The sequence below is a fragment of the Pseudonaja textilis genome, chromosome 8 (genome assembly GCF_049901715.1).
Source record: "Pseudonaja textilis isolate UNSWEBS1 chromosome 8, rPseTex1.2, whole genome shotgun sequence".
Taxonomy (NCBI): Eukaryota; Metazoa; Chordata; class Lepidosauria; order Squamata; family Elapidae; genus Pseudonaja; species Pseudonaja textilis.
The window spans coordinates 6,983,052-7,003,716 of NC_141997.1; the positions used below are offsets into that span (position 1 = coordinate 6,983,052).

At 38.4% G+C, this 20,665-nt stretch overlaps 1 protein-coding gene across 1 annotated transcript in view; it reads right to left on the reverse strand.

Annotated features, from left to right (window-relative positions):
- Positions 1-20,665, reverse strand: part of PHEX (phosphate regulating endopeptidase X-linked) — a 150,114-nt gene that overhangs the window by 19,462 nt on the left and 109,987 nt on the right. Inside the window, exons 14-16 of the mRNA XM_026714276.2 lie at positions 13,926-14,029; positions 10,936-10,994; positions 1,337-1,391 (exon numbers count right to left, since the gene is read on the reverse strand). Coding sequence (XP_026570061.1) covers positions 1,337-1,391; positions 10,936-10,994; positions 13,926-14,029 — 218 coding nt within the window. The remainder of the gene's footprint in view (positions 1-1,336; positions 1,392-10,935; positions 10,995-13,925; positions 14,030-20,665) is intronic.

Here is a 20,665-nt window from a genome sequence, read left to right on the forward strand (position 1 = left end):
TTAATTTCTACTTTCTGGAATCTGATTCCTGTCACATTTCATGATTCAAGAATTCGATTCTCAGAGATACTCAGCTTTTCTACTTTATAATTCAATGTCCATTGAGACTATAAGGAGGCAATTTCTGAAGATATAAAAAAATTATGGGGGAAATGATCTTGTGGGGGAAGAATTGTAACAATTACTGAGAATTTATTAAAACAAAAAAGTGGAACCTAATATTTCTAATCTCATAAATAGGAATTGGTTGTTTTAAATTCCAGAGACATACTTAGCATTAACAGGTTTTTTTGTTTTGTTTTGTTTTATATGTGTGAAAACTACCAGCTTCTAGGTGGATCAACAGCTAACAGTAGTTAGTTTTCTAAAAAATTATTCAGTGTAATACATGAACAGGAATACTTAATTCATCTCTGCCAGCAGCCTTTCATTTTATAACAGAGCATTTAAATACACAGGAGAGGAATGGAGGCTGCTGACAAACTCTGTAAAGAAAACCTCAGTAAAGTAAATATGGAGAGAACTCCTTTCCTGGGTTTACTGTTTGATCACCTGTTAAAAAGTGCATGAGATTGAAAGAAAGGGAACAGAATGCATGGACATATCTCTAATGAATTGAAAACAAAACAAAAAAGACATAGGTACTGAAAAAAGTTAGAAGAATGAATTATTTTAGAAAATATTAAAAAGGCAGAATATTATATTTTTCCTAAAGGAGAAACAGGTTTCTAAAGACTCGGTCCCAGCTCCCTGCCTCCAGCAGATATTTTGATGCCATCTTATCTACAAAACAAAAGACCTCAGGTCCAGGATGATGGGATCTTCCTTAAGGGCAAAGCCATTCAGCCACAATAGGAAATTATCCTTCACTGCATCAACCAAGCCTGGGATACAAACAACTTCAGCTATGACTGCATAGCCCCTTGGAGTCTGACAGCAGCCAATAGGATATCTGGCCTTGCCACAGTATCAGGAAGCTCAGAGACAAGATCCAAGAGAGTGTGTGTTTGTGTGTGTGTATCCTCCATATGGTCATTACCCAGAATCACACGTGCTTGATGGTTCTGCTTCACCATTAAACCATTCTTCCAAGCAGCCTCCAGGTTTCCAGTGTTTTTCTTCCCATTTGGAACTGAACCCAGATTGACATTTCTTCCAATAGTATTATCATGAAAGCAATTTTTTTTGTACTGGTCTATATTTATAATGCCTCAAAAGTTAAAGCTAACAGAACATAGTTAATTGCACATATATTTAGGTTTCCAGTTTCTTGTTCTAATAAGTATGCTTATGTATTTGACTTTATAAGCATTTCACATATAAAAAGACTTCTTACCTGGGATATTCGGTTCCCCAGAAGAAAGGCTTCTGGAGTTCTCCTGCTGGAAACCCTATAGTGATTTTAGAAGAGGAAGAGGAGAAGAAAGAATTCAGTCTCACCCATTAAAGAAGTCTGAGATTTTCTAAGATATTTAGACAAGGTAGTATCTGATACTTTCTGCACACAAGGGCAACAGTTAATCTAATGGTTTAAACAATGAATTTCAGTCAGAAGCATAGTATATCTTTATAGGAAGCCCGTCCTTCCTTCCTTCCTTCCCTCCCTCCCTCCCTCCCTCCCTCACAGCTAAAATTCAAGCAAACAACTTACCATTGAAACACCATTATATCTAAAAACTGGCTTGTGTAGACATTCTATTGGTTGGGTCACAGTTGTGGGATTCAAATTTTTTTACTACCAGTTCTGTGGGCGTGGTTTGGTGGATGTGCAGGGGAAGAATACTGTAAAATCTCCAGTCAGTGGTGGTACTTGCCAGTTCTCCGAACTACTCAAAATTTCTGCTACTGGTTCTCCAGAACTGGTCAGAACCTTCTGAATACCACCTCTGATGGGTCAGGTTATCATCCAAATTTGGTCCTGATGGCTAAACAATTTTAAATTGTGTCACATCATCAAAACAATCTCCTATGCACAACTTGAATTCCTTTAGTTAACCTAAGAATATATAAATAGTGTGTTGACCAGCTTCTTATTGAAAGTATTACAATATAAAAGTATATAAGAGGGTTGATGGTTCCTGCTTTTTATTGTTTTGTCATTGGATTTTTATCTTCGTAAGCTTCCCAGAGTCACTGACAGTGAGTCGGGCAGCCATATACATTTTCTAAAATAAATACATTTTGCGACTTAAAGAAATGTCCAGGCTTTTTCCATAGACTTAGATATTGGAGTTACAATTCTCATCAGCCCTCAGTGGCCAAAGTAAGCTATTTATATAATATTGTTTTATACAGGTGCTTATGTAGATAGCACAAAGAAAGCCTAGGAATTACAGTAGAAAGAGACAGTCTAGATTAACAGCAAAAGCTGCAAATAATTTCCAAAAACCTTAAATACTAAGAAATATATAGCAGAAACTCTAGGTAGAAGCTTTAATGAACAGAGAAGGGGAGAATAAAGATTTCCATGAGTGGGGGGAAAAAGGAAATACTCAAAACATGACTGGATAAGCCTGTAAATAAAGCTTTCCTGCATATCTTATTTAGATGTTCTTTTTTTAAAACCCTAAATTAATGTTTGCAAGGGGTGTTGCCTTTGGGGCAAAATATAACTAAATAATTTTGTATAGGAAGCTAGAATGAAGATATTATTATATCTGAGATGTGGGAGCTTTGGGGTCTGACAACTCCTGAGACTGGAACCTGTTGTCTCCATCTTGAAGCCGATCGTTGAGAGAGTTCTTGGAGAGTTTTGAGCAACTTCAAGTAGGAAGCTATGCCCTGCAGTCCCAACATCCCCAACTGAGATGAAGCTTTAATGCAACCCATGTTCACTTTTCCTGATCCAGGACCTGGCAGTGGAACCAGCATGGTGTTGGCATCTTTCCACTCAGCTAGAGATGACCGGAGAATCAGCTCAGCATGACAGGGGCAAGCAGCAGGGGGGAGACAGCAGATGCAGCTGGCATTTGGAATGCTGCAATCATGTGTCAATTAGGTACATGTTTCATGTGCTTAACAATTATTAATAATACTCTTCTTATCAGTATAATGTGAAGCAGGCAGCCCACCCAGTCAACCACATTGCCCATTGAGTCAGCTGATCCCACTTGGATGGGTTATCCTGGCCATGGCTGGGTTTAGGTATAGAGGGCACCGCACCACCACAGCCTCCACCAGCAGTTCTCACACCTGTCCCTGTGGCTCTGCCACCTATTAAGGCCACCTTTGATGGGGACCCCAACAAACTTGCCCACATCGATAACATGGCTATTTCTACCCCACTGACCAGGCAATGGTTCATGTAGTCTCTGCCAACCTGGAGGGGGAAGCAGCTGAGTGTGTGGTCCAGCTCAATGATGAAGGCGCACCAGAGTGGGAAACATCAATACTTTTCTGTAGGAACTAATGACCAGATTAGAGGATGAGTCCAAGACCCTGGAAGCTGAAACTGAGATCAAGAAAATCAAACAGAAGGGCTGCCCTGCCAAAGAATATGTCAGAGAAATTAGAAGAATTGCAGGAAAGCTGCGGCACTGGCCAGAACAATTACTGGTCTACTTTTTCAAGGAGGGCTTAGACAAAGAATTGTTGCACACTTGCATCTGCCGAGGGGTCCCAGACTGCATCCATGAGTGGAACTGGATGGCAGTGGCCATGGACATAGAGCTCCACCAGCACAAGAAACATGGGTTGACTGAACAGAAGCCAGAATCCAACCTGAGACACACACACTCGGGAGATGATCCAGCCCCTGCCAAGCTGAAGAACAGCCAAGGGAGGCCTCAGCACAAGCCATCAAGTGTTTATACTGCAGCTAACAAGGCCACTGAGCAGCTGAATGCTGGCACCAACCCATCAGCCAAAAGCCAAGGCCTCGGAGTCAGTCAAACTGAAGAAACTGCTGTGCAGAGCAATGGAGAGGGGGAAATTTTTCTGGCAAGCTGTTGAGGTCTTCCCTTCTCCAAACAGGGAAGAGGGAACTCCAGCCCCAGGACCCCTACTGCCAATAGCCTATAACTGCAACAATGAGGGGGACGATGACCTGATGGTAAGTGAAGCCATATGCCCTTTTGCCATCCAGTCGAGACTGATAGTGCCGAAGACTGGGACAAAAAGGGAGGTGAAAGCCATCATAGACAGAGGCTGCACTTGCTGCCTGATCAGCCTACTCACAGTCCTAAAGTTAGGAATCAGAATGAAAACATTGGCCCAACCCATATGATTCGAGCAAGTCAATGGGTCATTAATAGGGGAAGCCCCTGTCACTGTCATCACTGAACCTGTACTGTTAGAAATGGGCTGGCACTGGGAGGTCATTCACTTCATAGTGGCTCTAAAAATGACCAAAGCAGTGATTCTAGATCCGGCATGGCTGGGTAAATGGCACCCCACCATTTGGTGGGAAGGGGGTGACAGGAAGCTGAAACTGGGAGTAGGTCCTCTCCCTCCCCTTGACACTGCCATGCAGGGAGCTGTCCAGTAGCCAAATGGCATTAAATGAAGTGAGAGAACTGTAGCCACTTCTGAGTAACTCCCAGGCAATCCCCAAGTCCCCAAAGAATACTGAGACCTAATGGGGGTATTTAGCAAAGAGGACTGTAATACCCTGTCCCCAACCCCAACCCATGGACTGTGCTATAGAGTTCATACCAGGGGCAAAACTATGCAAGCTGAAGATGTACTTCACAACCCCAAAAGAGATAAGAATACTAAGAGAGTACATCGATATAAACCTAGCCCGAGGATTCATACAACTAGCAAAATCCAGGGTAGCCTCCTCAGTCCATTTTAAATAAAAGAAATATGGATTGATGAGGCTTTCAGTAGATTTTAGAGGAATAAATGCAGTCTGCGTGGAAAACACCTATTAACTTCTTCTCATGAAAGACCTGTTAGCCTATCTAGCTAAAGGAAAAGTGTTTACAAAGCTAGATCTGTGAAAGGTGTGAATCAGAGAGGGGATGAATGGAAGACAGCTTTCAACTTCCCCTTGGGAAGCTTTCAATTTAACATAATGCCATTCTGTCTCCAAGGAGCCCCTGCGGTATTTATGCAGCTAATTAATGAGGTGCTGCATGAGGGTATGAAGGAGTCCTCATATATTTAGATGACATTCTCATCTTCACTGAAACTTCACTGAAATTTTTGACTGGAGGGGGTGGGTGACACCTCAGCTGAGCCAATCTCTAAAGTGGACCCTAGAATGTCAATGGGCATTTGAAATACTCAAGAGACTTTGCTAAGGAGCAATTCTTAAACATCCAAACCCCAGGAGTCCTTTGTGATCCAAGCCGATGCTAGCAATGTAGCCACTGCTGCAGTCCTCTTCCAAAAGAACCAAAAAGGCAACTTGCAGTCCTGCACTTACACCTACAAAAAACTGACCAAAACCAAGAGGAGGTGAGCCGTGTGGGAGAAAGAAGCATATGCGATCTGATGGGTGCTGCCAACCTGGCGCCACTTTCATGAAGGCAGCCAAGTGCCTTTCTTTTTTATCTTTTATAATATTTTAAAATATTTTTTTCTTTAACATCCAAACGCACTTAATGAACAGTGCTTCCCAGTAGTCTGGGTCAATATATTTTACATACAATTCAAATAATGATAGTACCATTTAAATATACATAGTCATAATCTTTCAACTTCTAACATTTGTATATACATAGTAATTATATGTTCTATTATATTTCAGTATACGAAATACTGTTTTCCCAATTTCTACTTTCTTTTTTCTAACACTTAATAAAATAACCACCATGTTAAAAATATTCTATATCTATCCATTATCTCTTGTTCTTTTTAGAATGTCAACTTATTAACTTTTTGGTGAATCTTTTCATGCTTCTCTGGTATGTTGTAACTCCTTTTGTTATGTTTATTTAATCTAAATATTTCATCTGTCACAGCATCTATCTCTTGCTGTTGAGACTTCTAGAGCACTCATCCACAGTGTCCACATCATTTTTACCATATCTTACTCTTCATTCTTTTTTGATATTTTGAACTCTTAAGGAATAATCTGTCTGTTCCATGTTAAAAATTATTGCTATCTCTTCCATATCTTTGTCTGCTTATATCATTTTTAGATTTATCTCCTCTGTCCTTTCTTCAGCTCCTTCAGATTTCTGCTCTATTTTCTGAATTTTTTGTTAATTTTTTATTGTGCTTTGCTGGGGTTTTTCGAATCTCATACCTGTACCCTGCATCAATTCCATCATCTCTCTATGATTCTTTGTTATATCCTCCTGAATACATTGAAACATCAATAATATTTCTTTATAGACTGCATTTGTTTTGAAACATTTTGTGATAATGTAATAAACTAATCACGGCTCAATATTCCTCCAAAATTTCAATATCCCAATTGCCCAGAAACACCAAAATGCCAGTATTAATAAAATTTACACAGTTCCAAAACTATTCCTCTAAATCCCCTAAATTTTATAGTCCTTAAATTTTTCCAATTTGCAGCCTCTAAATTTTTCCAATTTGCACCCTGTAAATTTTCCAAATTTTTAAGTCATTTAATTTTTCTTCTTTTACCTTGTATGATGTTCTGTCAACTGATCTTAGTAATCCAAATTGGTCCACCAGATTTCCCCAAATGCCTTTAATCCACAAAGTCAGATATTCAATTCCAAGGAAAAATTACAGTCTACTTTGCCTTAGAAATCTTCAAACAGCTCAATAATACTTGCAAGCAGCCAAAACTCCAGTAGATATGAAACCAAAATGAAAAGGCCTTCCAAATGTTGTTTGTCTTTCACTATTTTCTATCTTCTTCTCTTTGTTATTCTTGTATTATTAAATAATACTTACTTTCCAAGGTTATTCCCACCATGTACTAATATAATATCTTCTTTGACCAGTGGGTGGCACCCCCACCCTAAGTTCCACCATTAAACACAGCAAAGCTAAACAGCTGACTGTTGGCGGGGAAAGGATCAGGGATTTTTTTTAAAAAAAAAAACAAAGTTCCTCTTTCTTTGTACAGATTCTTCCAGTAATCAAATAATATTATCCACAAATTAAATAACTTTTCATGCTACTACCAGTTCCAGTCCAGTTTTTCTATATTTTAAAGTTTCATAATCTTGCATTAAATGTTTGTTTCACTTTTAGATCTATACTCTTTCTCCATGTATTAAATCACCGCTTTCTTAATGTTTTGGAGAGTCTTTTTTTAAGGAATTCTTTTATTAGGGTTTAGGTCTCTAGTGTAGAAGTTGAAAGTTAACTCATCCAGTTTCAATCCTCTGTCCACAAACCAGCACATATTTTTCTTGTCCTGGTTGTCACAGCTTTGGTCTTGCCAAAATGGTCATTGTCTCTGCTGCCAATCAAGAGGGTTTTCTTTGGGTCAAACGAGGAAATTGCTGTTTTCTCATGATCTATAAAGGATCCCCCCTTTCTTAACCACTCCTCCAGGGGGGCTTTGACCCCATAGGGTCTCCTGGCAGGCAGGTATTGGCTGGGTTTTATGGTGCCCCACAGAGCTCCACTATCCCACAACCATCTACTGTGATGCCAACCAGTCAATCCAGTAGCCAAGAGCCTTTCAAGATATGGATTACAAAAACCTGGAGGCACTTAGGATCCCATGTAAACACTCCCCAAAATAAGTCAGATAGGTGTAATACTTCAAGCAGTTCAATTTTATGCTAAAATACATCTCTGGCGGGGGACTCTTAGTGGACACTTTGTCACAGAAACCCCAATTCAACAGTAAATGGGAAGAGGTGGTCTATGCCATGCTTCCCTCCTCCCAACCAGCCTCACTAGTCCCGCACAGAGGACAAGTGCAACAGCAGAAAACAAGAGAAGGAGGGGGGCTTATGCAAAAGTTAAAAACCGAGCTGCCAGCAGTCTCATGGTGCAACAACAACTAAGGGGTGCTGGCCCTCAAAGATGGCCTGGCCTGGAAAGGTTCAAAATTGTATGTTCCAAATAGCCTGCATCTCCAAATGCTCTAGAAAAGACACGATTCTAAGCAGGCAGGGCACTTCGGCTACCTGAAGACCCTGCACCTGGCAAGAAGGCAATTCTGGTGGCCAAAAATAAAAAGGGACATTGAGGACTATGTAAAAAGCTGTGCTACTTGTGCAGCCATGAAAAAAAGACCAGGGGGGCCCCCAGGACTACTCCAACAAGTAGTGGACCCATCCCGACCATGGGAAGAGTTGCCGTGGATTTCATCGTACAGCTTCCTGAAAGCAGGGGGAATATGGTAATTTGGACCATGATAGACCTATTCTCAAAACAAGCCCACTTCATAGCTTGCTCCAGCCTCCCATCTCCCCATAAATTGGGTAAACTGTTCAGAAAACATATCTAATAGGCTGCATAGTATCCCTCAGAGAATCATCTCCGATAGGAGGGGTCCAATTCATGGCCAAGTTCTGGAAGGAGTTCATAAAATCCATTGGATCCTCACAAGGGCTCAGTTTTGTGTTCCATCTGAGGACTAACGGGGCCACGAAATGCATGAGTGCAATATTTGAGATGTTATGTAAACTATCAGCAAACAGATTGGTCAAAATTGCTGCCATTTGCCAAAGCGGCATACAACAATGCAGTGCATAGTAGCACCAGGCTGACCCCTTTCCAGGTCATTAGTGACATAGAATTTGTCCCCCATGCCCGAGCTCCCTAGGGAACCCCCTTCATTCATATCACTGACTGATTGGATGGAATCCCTGAAACAAGCCTGGGAAAATACAAAGTGAGCCCTTCAGGAAGCATTGAGAACGCATAAAGTGCAACCGATAAGCATTGGGCTCCTCAGAACCCATTCCAAATAGCGAGTAAGGTCTACCTCTCAACCAAGTACTTGAAGCTAAAGCTTCCCTGCTAGAAGTTTGGACCAAAATTCATAGGGTCCTTCCCCATAGTGAAAGTAATTAACCGTGTAACAGTACAATTTAAACTCTCAACCTGCTGGGGAAAGTTTTGGTATCTGGTTTTTCACAGTAGCTTGTTAAAGCCGGTGGTAGGCTCCCAGCTCAGGCCAGTAGATTGGGCAGCCCCAAAACTGACTGTAGTGCAAGGGAAGATGCATTACAAAATCAAAAGAATTTTAGATTGCAGACTGTACAAGGGGAGGTTGCAGTACTTAGTGCAACAAAAAGGGTACCCCATTGTCCAAAGCCACATGTGTAAAGAGCTGGATGTAAAAGCAGACAGATCAGCCAAGCAGTTCCACGAGAAGTACCCTCAAAAGCCAAAAGGACCTCCAGGTAGGAGGAGCGAACACTAATTAACCTCCATGAGGTTTCTTTTCTTTTTCAGGAACTTCTCTTACGGGGGTCCAATTGTCAACTCTAAAGCGAACCTGAGGGGACATTTTGGCAGCTTCAGAGTTGCCATGGTGCGAAGACGGAATAGGGAGTGGGGACATAGTTAGATGGGGGTTTGTAGCCAAAACAAAATAGTTTCCTGTGGGAACCAAGGACATTCCAACAGATGATTGGGGAGATGAGGAGTCCAGTTACCAAGTGACCAGCCAGCACCTTGATTGGACAATGTGACTGATTGTTTGGAGAAAGGGGGAACTTTCACTTTTTAATCAGGTGAAAACCACGAGAACTTTCAGAGGCGGTTTTCAGTTTGTGCCAATATGACATCTCCAATAAAATTGTTCTTTGAGGAACTTGCTTGCCTCACAGTTCTGCATTCTATGGAGTTATTACTTGGAACCCTAACAGCTAATTTGATATCTAAAAATTCTGAATGAGAACAACTTCTTAATGCCTAAACAATAGGACCCATGAAATCCTCCCAAAAAATGATTACATAAGTGATAGAAACATCTGTAATGCTAGAACGAAATCTTAACAACCTGCCTTCACTGTTCAGAATTACTTATTCTCATTACAAATTACAGCTGAAATCATATAAATATAATAAATAAATCAGTTATATGAAACAAGGGATGAAAATGAAATGTTTTCCAGAATTCCATAATAATGTGTGTTGCACATGGGAACACTTTAAAAAACCAACCTCAGCTGTTATATCTCTATGAGCAACTCATCTTGTAAGTAAACTGTAATTTTTATAACCCAAGCATCCAAGTTGAGGAAGACCTGGTTCCCTAATTTTCAAAGATTTTGAATTATTGTTGTTTTTCCAGGATCAGAATAATAATGATGGGTTTTATATTCAAGCAGTAATATGCTTTTGGGCTGAAAGGCTGTGGTGTAGTTTTCTGGTGTCCTGATGTTTTGCCAGCAGCAAAAAATTTCCTGCTGACGAACTGTCAGGACACCAGAATACTAGACCATTGCTGTTAGGCTCAAAAGCTTATCACTGCTTAATTGATGGCAGTCATAAAAACATACACCAATATACAGCTTATATTGCCTCAACAAAGCTGGGTGACATTGTAAATTACTAGAGAGTGAATGGTCTTACTGAGTATGGGATTTGTCAGCCTGCCTGCCTGCCTGCCTGCCTGCCTGCTTTATGGATTCCTTGATTTACTAGTGATAGTTGTATCAGAATCAGGAGATCATCAAATGCCTTATTACTTCATAAAGGTAATATTACTTGTTTCTTAGAAGGGATATTTTTATGTAATCTATCTTCCTTCCTTCCTTCCTTCCTTCCTTCCTTCCTTCCTTCCTTCCTTCCTTCCTTCCTTCCTTCCTTCCTTCCTTCCTTCCTTCCCTCTCTCTCTGTTTCTCCCTGTTTCTCTCTTTATATCCTGAATATGTAAAATCAAACACAATATATTTACCTGGTTGTAAACATACAGTGCACTTGGTATTAGTATTTTTTATGAGGACACAGTCTCTAAACCTAGTAGACATTTTTTGTGCGGTATGAGGGAATAACAGTTTTAAAACTGAGAAGGAGCACTGCTTGTAGAAGCTGAAGGATATTCTTTTTTCTCAGATGAGTAATTAAATCATGCCTTAGTCAAGTACTCACTGATCTGATTTGTAGATGAACTGTAAAAGGCATTCACTGTTGTTGGATTAGTAAACCACCTGTTGAAAAAGAAAAGGAGCAGATTTGGTGTTCTTATTCTATGAAATAGAGAACATCTGTCACAGTCTATCTCGTCCCCCTTTCCCCCCCACAAATGTCAAGTTCCTATATGAGGGCTCATTGCTTTTTGGCTAAATTTGGATCTCCCTCAATATTTAAAGTACAAATGCTGAGCCTGCCATTCAAAGCCAAAGCAGGCATCTTGTTATTCTATGTGCTAAGGAAATCAGGATCCAGCTATGTAGTAAAGGATGAAGATTAATAATCTGTAAAAGTGATTCAAACAGTAGTCCTCAGCCTACAACTGTTCATTTAACAACCATCCAAATTATATGCCCTCAGAAAACATTACTTGTGACCTATATGTATACTTACAACCATCACACATCCCTAGTATTCATATGATTGCAATTTGGGCACTTGGCAACCTGTCCATATTTATGATTGATTGTAGCATCCCACAGTCACATGGTTTGATTTGCAACATTTTTTGCTGATGGGGGTGGGGAATCATTTAATACACACCATAAAATTTGTGGTAAAATTGGGTCTGGCTCAACTTATGACTGTCATGACTTACGATGACAATTCTGATCCAAATTGAGGTCATAAGTCAAGGACTTCTTGTACAATGGAATATCGAGTAGGTATCTTACATCCTTGATGAAGCAGGTATCCTATATTTGACATTATAGATAAAGGACACAAGCTTCCCTTTTTCAAATGAAATTTTATGCATTAATAAAATGCATTAAGCATGGTTATCAAAATATCAAAAGTATAGGATTTATGAGATTAGACTACATTCCTTTATATCCATCATTTTTATCAGTTTTTTTAAAAAATAAACCATCATCAAATATATTTGTGTAGTATTACTTAATATTATACTATAATACAATGTAACAATTATTTTTATTATCCATTCTGTATTTTAAATATCAGTATCATATATATGTCTGTGTATCACTGAATAGATACCTATTTAGTTAATACTTATAATCCAATAGACTTTATTTAGCAGGCATGCTTCTCTCCCTACCCTGCACCCTTCTGGAAAACATTTTCTAATAAAATGATAAGATGGAAGGTATATTTCTGTAAGAGAGTAGAAGATGAGTGACATCTAGCCTGAGGCATCAAGAGAAAGCATTTAGCAAGGTTGACTGCATTCCAATTTCAGAGTCATTTACAGCAGCAGCCATATACACTAGCCTGAAAAGCAGCCGTACAGATGCTTAAAAAGAAGTGGCCTTACATAGGATAACATTGAATGTCTTTTTGGAATGACCAAGAGTGGCACTAGGTCACTTTTATTGGAAGTCTAAAATGCCATTGCACATTCCAAGTCTCCACAATGACCACAACCTTTAGCATCATTTCTTAATCTTATTTGCTTCAATTGTCTCAGAGCTTTCTTTCAATAAGTTCTAACCTACAAACCTCTAACAGCCTTAACCCAAAGAGATCAAAGCTGTCTCCATAAGTTTTAAAATCACTTAAGATGCATAAATATTTAGTATGCTTCTTAAAAAGTAACAGCTTTTATAAATGTCTATTGTTTGATATTAACATGCTTTAATTTTTCTATATATTTATATTATCTATACAAAAAGTGTCCACCAATCCACATTACTGTACAGAGATTACAGCTTTGCAGGAGAAAATTAATGCCAATAAAATTTCCCATATGCAAATACCAAACCAATAAAGAGCATTATTGGTACTGGTGTCGGTGATAAGGGGTGACTTTTCTTGTTCTTCCAAATACTGATATATAAGAATGAAATGAAGCTGCCCTAAATAATTCTATTACATATCCTAGAGTCTCCAAAATTTGTTAGATTTGTATATACAGTACAAATACTTCAGGGAAGATTCCCTATATAGATTCCCCTTTTGTTATGTTCAGATATTTAAAGTACGTTTTAAATACAGTCTGCAAATATTCCATATGGCCACTAGATGGCAACAAAAGGCAGAGTTCTCTTGATTTTCTTCCTGCCATCTATTGGTTATCCAGTAGATTTCAAAGATCAGATTTTTCATGCTTATCTGAATAACTGGAAAACATTCTTAAAAAGTTCTAAAATTCTTCCTGCAATATAATGTCTCAGGACAACGTCATTCAATCCTCATTTTATGTGTTTATTTATATACAAGATTAAAGCCACTTAACACCAGAATAACTCTGGGCATCTTACATTAAGAATAGAAAGCAATAACAATATGTATGTCTATATATGTTTGACCTCTTCCCTATCTGAGAAAGTTCATAGTTTAGTCCAAAACTACTGTACTAATGGGCGTTTGTCCTAGCCTAGTGGAGGACTTCATAGCCAGTGACATTGTAGAAAATGGAAGATAGCAATAGCACTTAGACTTATATACCGCTTTACAGCCCTCTCTAAGCAGTTTACAGAGTCAGCATATTGCCCCCAACAATTTGGGTCCTCATTTTACCCACCTCGGAAGGATGGAAGGATGAGTCAACCTGGTGGGGTTTGAACTGCCAAATCGTAGGCAGCTGGCTGCAGCAGAAGTAGCTTGTAGTACTGCACTCTAACCACTGTACCACAGAGGCTCCTAATACTACTACTACTACTACTACTACTACTACTATTATTATTGTAGTAGTAGTAGTAGTTGTAGTAGTAGTAGTAATAGGATCCTAATAATCATATCTGGGATGGGGCTATAGGAGTATTTTGGAGATTTCACTGTAGGAAATTGCAGTTTGAGTTAGTATTCTGAGTAAAAAAAAAGTTGTTATTCCAATGCTTGTTGATTTTAGAATTAAACCTTTAGTTTAGCCCCTTCTGAGATACCTATATGGTTGGCTATTACAATGGTGACAGAAAAATAATCCTCAAAATTGTCTAATAATATTTCATCTCAATACTTCCCCAGCACATCCCTTCCCAACTCACTCTGTTTTGGGGACTTCTTTTCTCAGCCAGTAGAAATCTGATTGGGCCACATGTTTGCGAGTCTGAAGGACATTGCCAAAATAGTCTATTTCTGAAAACTTCATCTGAAAATAAATATAAAGATTATGCTAATATAATTAGATCTAAACAGAAATGAACAACCTTAATATACTAAACAAGTTAAATATCAAAATTTAAATATTCTGAAAAAAAATCTGAAATGAAAAAAATGCCTCCTCTTCTTCCTTTTCTTCATTGTGATCCAAAAAGTCAGGAACAATTCAAAAATATAATAATATAATAATAGTTTAATACAAATTATAGTTCTAATAACAATTTTGGATATAATTAATTGAAACAGAACAATTAAAAGGGTGATATCGGTACCTCTCTCATTGATTGGGTTTGCTATGTAGTCTTTCCATTAAAATTATTTTCCAGCAAATTAATTAAAAGTGCAGTTCCACATGGAATTTACTTCCTAGAAATCTACCTTCTAAGATTTTGAAATTGCCATTGAGGCATAAGAGCACTGATTATATGCTTCAGAGATTCCTTTATATCTGCTATCCATAACTGTAGAAGGAAAAGCATTAAAATGTGTTTTGAAAAAGGCCCATTGGTAAAGGATATACTTAAAAATGTAAAGGTTGTGGTTCCCTTGATTCACTGAGGTGAAAATATCACCAAAGAACAGCTGTTAAATTGTGCTGAAATATATCATATTTCTTTAAAAGTTCCACTTCATATATAGTTAAAGAACATGCCACATGAAGTAGTTTGAAGATATTGCTATATATCACTTTGTTGTACAACCATATACTAGGAGGGGGAAATGTTCCTTGAGAAATGAATAGGTTCTAACCCAGAAAGATATGATTAGTTCCTAATACTTGTTTCAATGCTAATCAACCAGTGTCTAATCTAAGTACAACATTGGATGTACTTCTATGTGTAGAGAATATGGCTCTCAGAAAGAATGAGTATTCTTTCATATGATTAAAAATTTTATGCTGGAATTCAGTTGCACACACCATAAAGAATTGTGCTACCAATTTTGAAATAAATAGTTTGTTGGCTACGGGTACATGGTTCCTAAAAAGAAGGGCTGCCATTCTTTTCCGAACTGCTGTAGTAGCATAATTGACATGTAAAGTTGAAAACTACTCTACATATTTGAAACAACTATCTTCTACTATTGGCTGCCTATCTATGTACTAGTGTAATAGTGTATAATAGTCAGGTATGAAAGATCAAGACCACACATGAAGTTACAATTAAACTGATTTATTACTAATCATGCCTATGCACAGGAATCAACTCAGCTAATGGCTAGCACTATCTTGTCATTAAATAAATGTCAATGGAATTCAAGAAGGGTTGGATTTTGTCAAAGATCCATAGAGACTGTATGCTGATTTGTCCTTGACTCCACCCCAAGCTCTGCCAATTGCTCTCCTACAATAATACATTTTTCAAACTGAATTTTTCCCTATGAACGTTAACATCAACATATGTAGGTTATGTGTCCAATAACTTTGGTGCTTTTCTATATTGTACACAAATTGGAAAGCAATGCAATTCTGTTGAAAAGAAAATGGTGTTTTAACACCAGTTTGCATAAAATCTATAAATACACAATTGCAAGATAATATCTTACTTATTTTAAAATGAATAGAATTGTTCTGTGTTAGAAAATTAGTGAATATTGCTATGTGAGCATTTACTAGGAAATTCCATAGACAACACAATGGTTTTGCCCAAACATATGGCACATTGGAAAACTTAATTATTCCACTGTTGTTTCTAGAGCTTGGTATTACGTGCATTTTGATTACTATTTATGGAATGCATTTTGATGGTGAATAGTATAAAAATGTGGGAGAAGAAGTATACTTTAAATCTCTTCCTTGGATTATATTTGAAGAAAGAATAAATAATGTTGACATCTGAAAGAAAACTAATGATATTTTAAAATGTGAAATATTTTGAACCAATAAATAAGCAAGCTGCAAACATAAAATTTATCTTCTCTAAAAAAATTTAATGCTCCCATCAGCTACATTTTAATGTATTTATTTTCAGATTATGACTTTTAAGAGCTAATAAATATTTTTTCACATTGAGAAAATGGCTTCAAAATATGACTGTTGGCAACTTCAAAAAAATTAGAAATACGATAACATCACAGTTCCAAACTCAGACCCTACAGTTAATATATCAATTTTAGAATTTTAGAATTGCCAAAAAAAACTGCTTCAAATCAAGGGCAGTTGAATAGAGTAGAGTAGAGTAGAGCAGAGCAGAACAGAACAGAACAGAATAGAAACTGGAAGGGACCTTGGATGTCTTAGTCCAGCCCCCTGCTCAAACAGGAGAACACAAGCTGGCAAACCTATAGAATCTCAGACAAGTGACTATACAGTCTCTTCTTAAAAACCTGCAGTGATGGAGCACCCATGATTTCTGAAGGAGAGCTGTTCCACTGATTGTCCTGTTATGAAGTTTCTCCTTAATTCTAGGTTGCTTCTCTCTTTGATCAGTTTCCAGCCATTATTTCTTGTCCTGCCCACTGGTGCTTTGGAGAATAATTGGACCCCCTCTTCTTTGTGGCACCTCCTCAAATACTGAAATACTGCTATCAAGCCACCCCTAATTCTTCTTTCCTTTCGACTAGCCAGACCCAAAATCTGTAGCTGTTCTTCATATGGTTTAATCTCCAGGCCTTTGATCATCTTAGTTGCTCTTCTCTGAACTTTTTCCAAAGTCTCAACACCTTTTTTATAGTATGGTGATCAAAATTGGATACAGTATTCCAGGGTGTGGTCTTACTAGAATTTTTAAAATGGCACTAATGCTCTTGATTCTATGCCTCTGTTTGTACAACCCAGGATTGTATTAGCTTTTTTGGTGGCTGCTGCACATTGCTGGCTCATATTCAAATGACCATACACTAGGATTCCAAAGTCCCTCTCAAAGTTACTGGTTTTGAGCCAAGTCTTGCCTAATCTGTATTTATACCTTTGATTTTTCCTGCCTAAATGTAAACTTTTGCTTTTCTCCACATTAAAATTCATTTTGTTGGCCCATTGTCCAAGTCTGTCAAGATCTTTTTGAATCCTGAGTTTGCCTTCTGGGATGTTGGCTATTCCTGCCAGTTTAGTATCATCTGCAATCAGTTGTCTCTTCATATTTACAAAACCTATTTGTTGCATTGACTTATGAAAGCCTAGATCTGTGATGGTGAACCTGTGGTATGCGTACCACAAGTGGCATGCAGAGCCATTTGTGCTGGCACATGAGCCACAGGCAAACTTAGCTCACTGTGCATGCGTGTGCCTCACAGCTGATTTTTTGACTGGTTTGAGGCTTTTTTTGGCCTCCCAGAGGCTTGGAAAAAGCCTCTGCAAGACTTTTCAGGCCGAATTATAGGCTCGTTTCATCACTTCCTGTAATACTGGAAGTGATAAAATGGGTCTATAATTCGGCCTGAAAAGGCTTGGAGAGGCTTTTTCCAACCCTCTGGGAGGCCAAAAAAGACCTCAAACCAGCCAAAAAATCAGTTGTGAGGCGCAGTGCAGGTAAGGGGGTGGGGTGGGGATTGCGCATGCATGCGCAGGGGAAGTGGGGAGGAGGGCATGCATTGCATTCTGGGTGCTGGCACTGCATGCACGCAATTTTTGGCGCAGGAGCCCCAAAAGGTTAGCCACCACTGGTCTAGATGTTAAACTAAAAGACATCTAGCAAAGATGGTTATGCAAAATGATTCCCAAACTTCTTTGTTAGGTACTCTGATTCTTCTTTTTATGTATATGTTATTTGTAGCACCTGGTTTTCTATCTTCCATTCAGAGGTGGTATTCAGCAGGTTCTGACCAGTTCTGGAGAATCAATAGCGGAAATTTTGAGTAGTTCAGATAACCGGCAAATACTACCTCTGACTGGAGATTTTACAGTATCCATCCCCTGCCACACCCACCAAACCATGCCCACAGAACCAGTAGTAAAAAAAAATTGAATCCCTCCACTGCTTTCATTCTATAAAAATGTATGAGCATTTAAAGGTTTAACTTCTACTTTATCTGTTTCTCTTCAGGTATATTTAATTAGGCCATTTTTAAAACTTTGCCCTTATGATTGGCAAACCACAGGTCTAACAGATTTAAATTATTCAAGCTTATGATCAATGTCTCTATGTGTTTCTCCTTCCCATGATCAAGGTACATATCCTCACCATGACCTAATAGTGCTTGAGTCAATTCTGAGGAGACATTGCTTCTAATTTGCTAGTCACCAACTGACTACTAGGCATGAGTTTTAGCCCTACAAAGATGTTATCAGTTATATATAATAGGCTCTTTTTTGTCTGGCTGAAAAGGTAATCCTTTGCTCTTTTATTAGGAATATCAATATTAACCCTTTCTATTAACTTATATTGTTAGAATATATCTATTCAACCTTTTGTAAAATGCTGACAGTTTCTTAGATGGAAAAACAGAACCTTCCAATCTAACTTTGGACAATATATTTTGTTCATCAGAAAGAAGAACAATTTTTGTCTTTTGTATGTTCAATGCCTTTCATAAAAACTGTCATTTTTAAAACAATCACAATCATTCCAACAGAATGAACCTTTGTGATATATTTGGGATGAGTTATTGATGGGCATATCAGCATCTAGGTTCATCATACCTGGTCAGGGGATATTGGAGGAGTTGAGTGTATGCATATTTTTTGTTTATGACTATTTGTAACCGGAAGATTAAGATTCATTCAGCTTACAACATATGAATAAGCAATATGTTAAACAAGAGGGTTTTAATAAAATTACCTGCATTGTTTATTCATATCTGTTCTGCTGGATGTAAGAATTAGGGTTACAAAGAAACAAGAAACCTGGTACCTGACAAAAAAAATTCAGTCAATCAATTCCAACTTCGCATGTTCTTTTTCTGATTGAACTTTTTTTTAGCCCCACACAAACTTTTGTTTCCCTGAACACAAATGATGGTAAGAAACACAAAGAGCTGGAAATCAGGAAGGCAAAGAAATCCTTGGGAGAAGCGAGGGCATCTGGGCAGTGGTGGGCAGGGAAAGCTTTGTGACGTGGCGCTGCAATGGTCAAACAGGCAATGGAGTGGCCAGCATGAGATGAGGAGGCCGCTTTCCTTCTCCCTCCTTTCCCCATGCTGGCTGTTCCATTTCCCATTGAAAAGCAACTTTTCAAAGCAAAGGAGACAAGGGAGGAAACTACAGGATTAAAGTTAAAAGGCATCTCATGATTAAAATTGCCACCAACTTTCCTAAAGCGATTTGAAACAACTGGGCTCGTCTGTGCAAGCTCACATAATTCTCCCTGGTGCTGCTTGGCAGGCCATGCTTTGCTGTGTCTTTTTAGCATGTGAAAGGGCTGGTAGCCATGGTGATGGGATGCAGAGAAAGGGGGCACAGAATTGCGGGCGCTCGCAGCCATGACTGTCATTCTGTGCGATTGGCTGTATCAGGAAATGAAGCTCTCGCAGAGAGTGAGTGAGTCCAAGGAAGTGGCCTGTCATTGCTTTGAGACACCAGGAGAGGGGGGTCCCCCACCCCCTGGTTCCCCGCAGGCTTCACAAATTCTGATTCATTCTGGGATTTCAAGTGAATGCCTGAATTTGTCTACATAAAAGGCCTTGTCTGTTTGTGTGTGAAGAAATGACTTTGCCTAAAGTTATTTTCAGTGTTGAACAAAGCATTGTTTTTGCTACTGGAAATCATTTAAATAGCCTCTTGAGGTCTGAGATGGTCATATTTAGAAAATTGTTCTATTCACTTTGTTTTTCTAATTGGAAGTATAATTCACTTTTCATTCTGCTTTTTTTTTTAAAGTGCATGCTCCCAATAACACTCTGACACTTTCCTTATCTCTCCAAACACACTAAGGGTGCAAATATCTGATATATACGGTGTATAAAAGTAACAGATCACATTGAATGATGTATGCAAAGCATACCAAGAAGATAACACTATAAGAGAGGTGTTATTTCAGATATCAGTGGGTGGTTTTTATGTAAATGAAATTCTGGAGTGTTTCCTTATTACATACTCCTTGTTTATAACAGGGATATATAATCACTTTCAACAAACTCAAATCCCAAACAAGCCATACAAAGAACTGCCAAGATCTGTTTTTGATTGTTTGTGAGAATGTCTAGCAAGAAATTTGAATATACTGATCTTCATAAGAAATGTCACACTCCATATTGCATTCATATTGATTTCCTCTGTCCAGTCTAGGACAATCGGAAGTCAGTGCTCAGATATAATTTCTCTTTGGGCTCAATTCACATGTGCTGGCAATATAATATCCTGAGTTTCCATCTTTACGGCTAGCTATCACATTAGTCACAAGTTGCTTACACAAATCTGTTTTAGTTTTAATGTCTAGTGCATTTCAAATACTATTTTTCCCATCATTATTTTTATAAGTAATTCAAAGCAGCAACCATTCAAAATATCCCTCCTTCTCCTATTTTCCCCATCACAGTCCTGTGAAGTAAGCTGAATTGAGAGAGGGAATGACTGGCCCCAAATCAGCCAGTTAGTTGTTAACTCACTGAACTATTTCTGGACTTTCCTGCAATGTCAAAAAGAGAGCTATCTGCAGCCAGTGTTTGTTTTGAAGTGTGTCTATCTGTCTTGAAAAAGCAGAAAAATTATAAGTGTAGGACATCCACTGAAGTATTTGTCTGCAATTCTTTA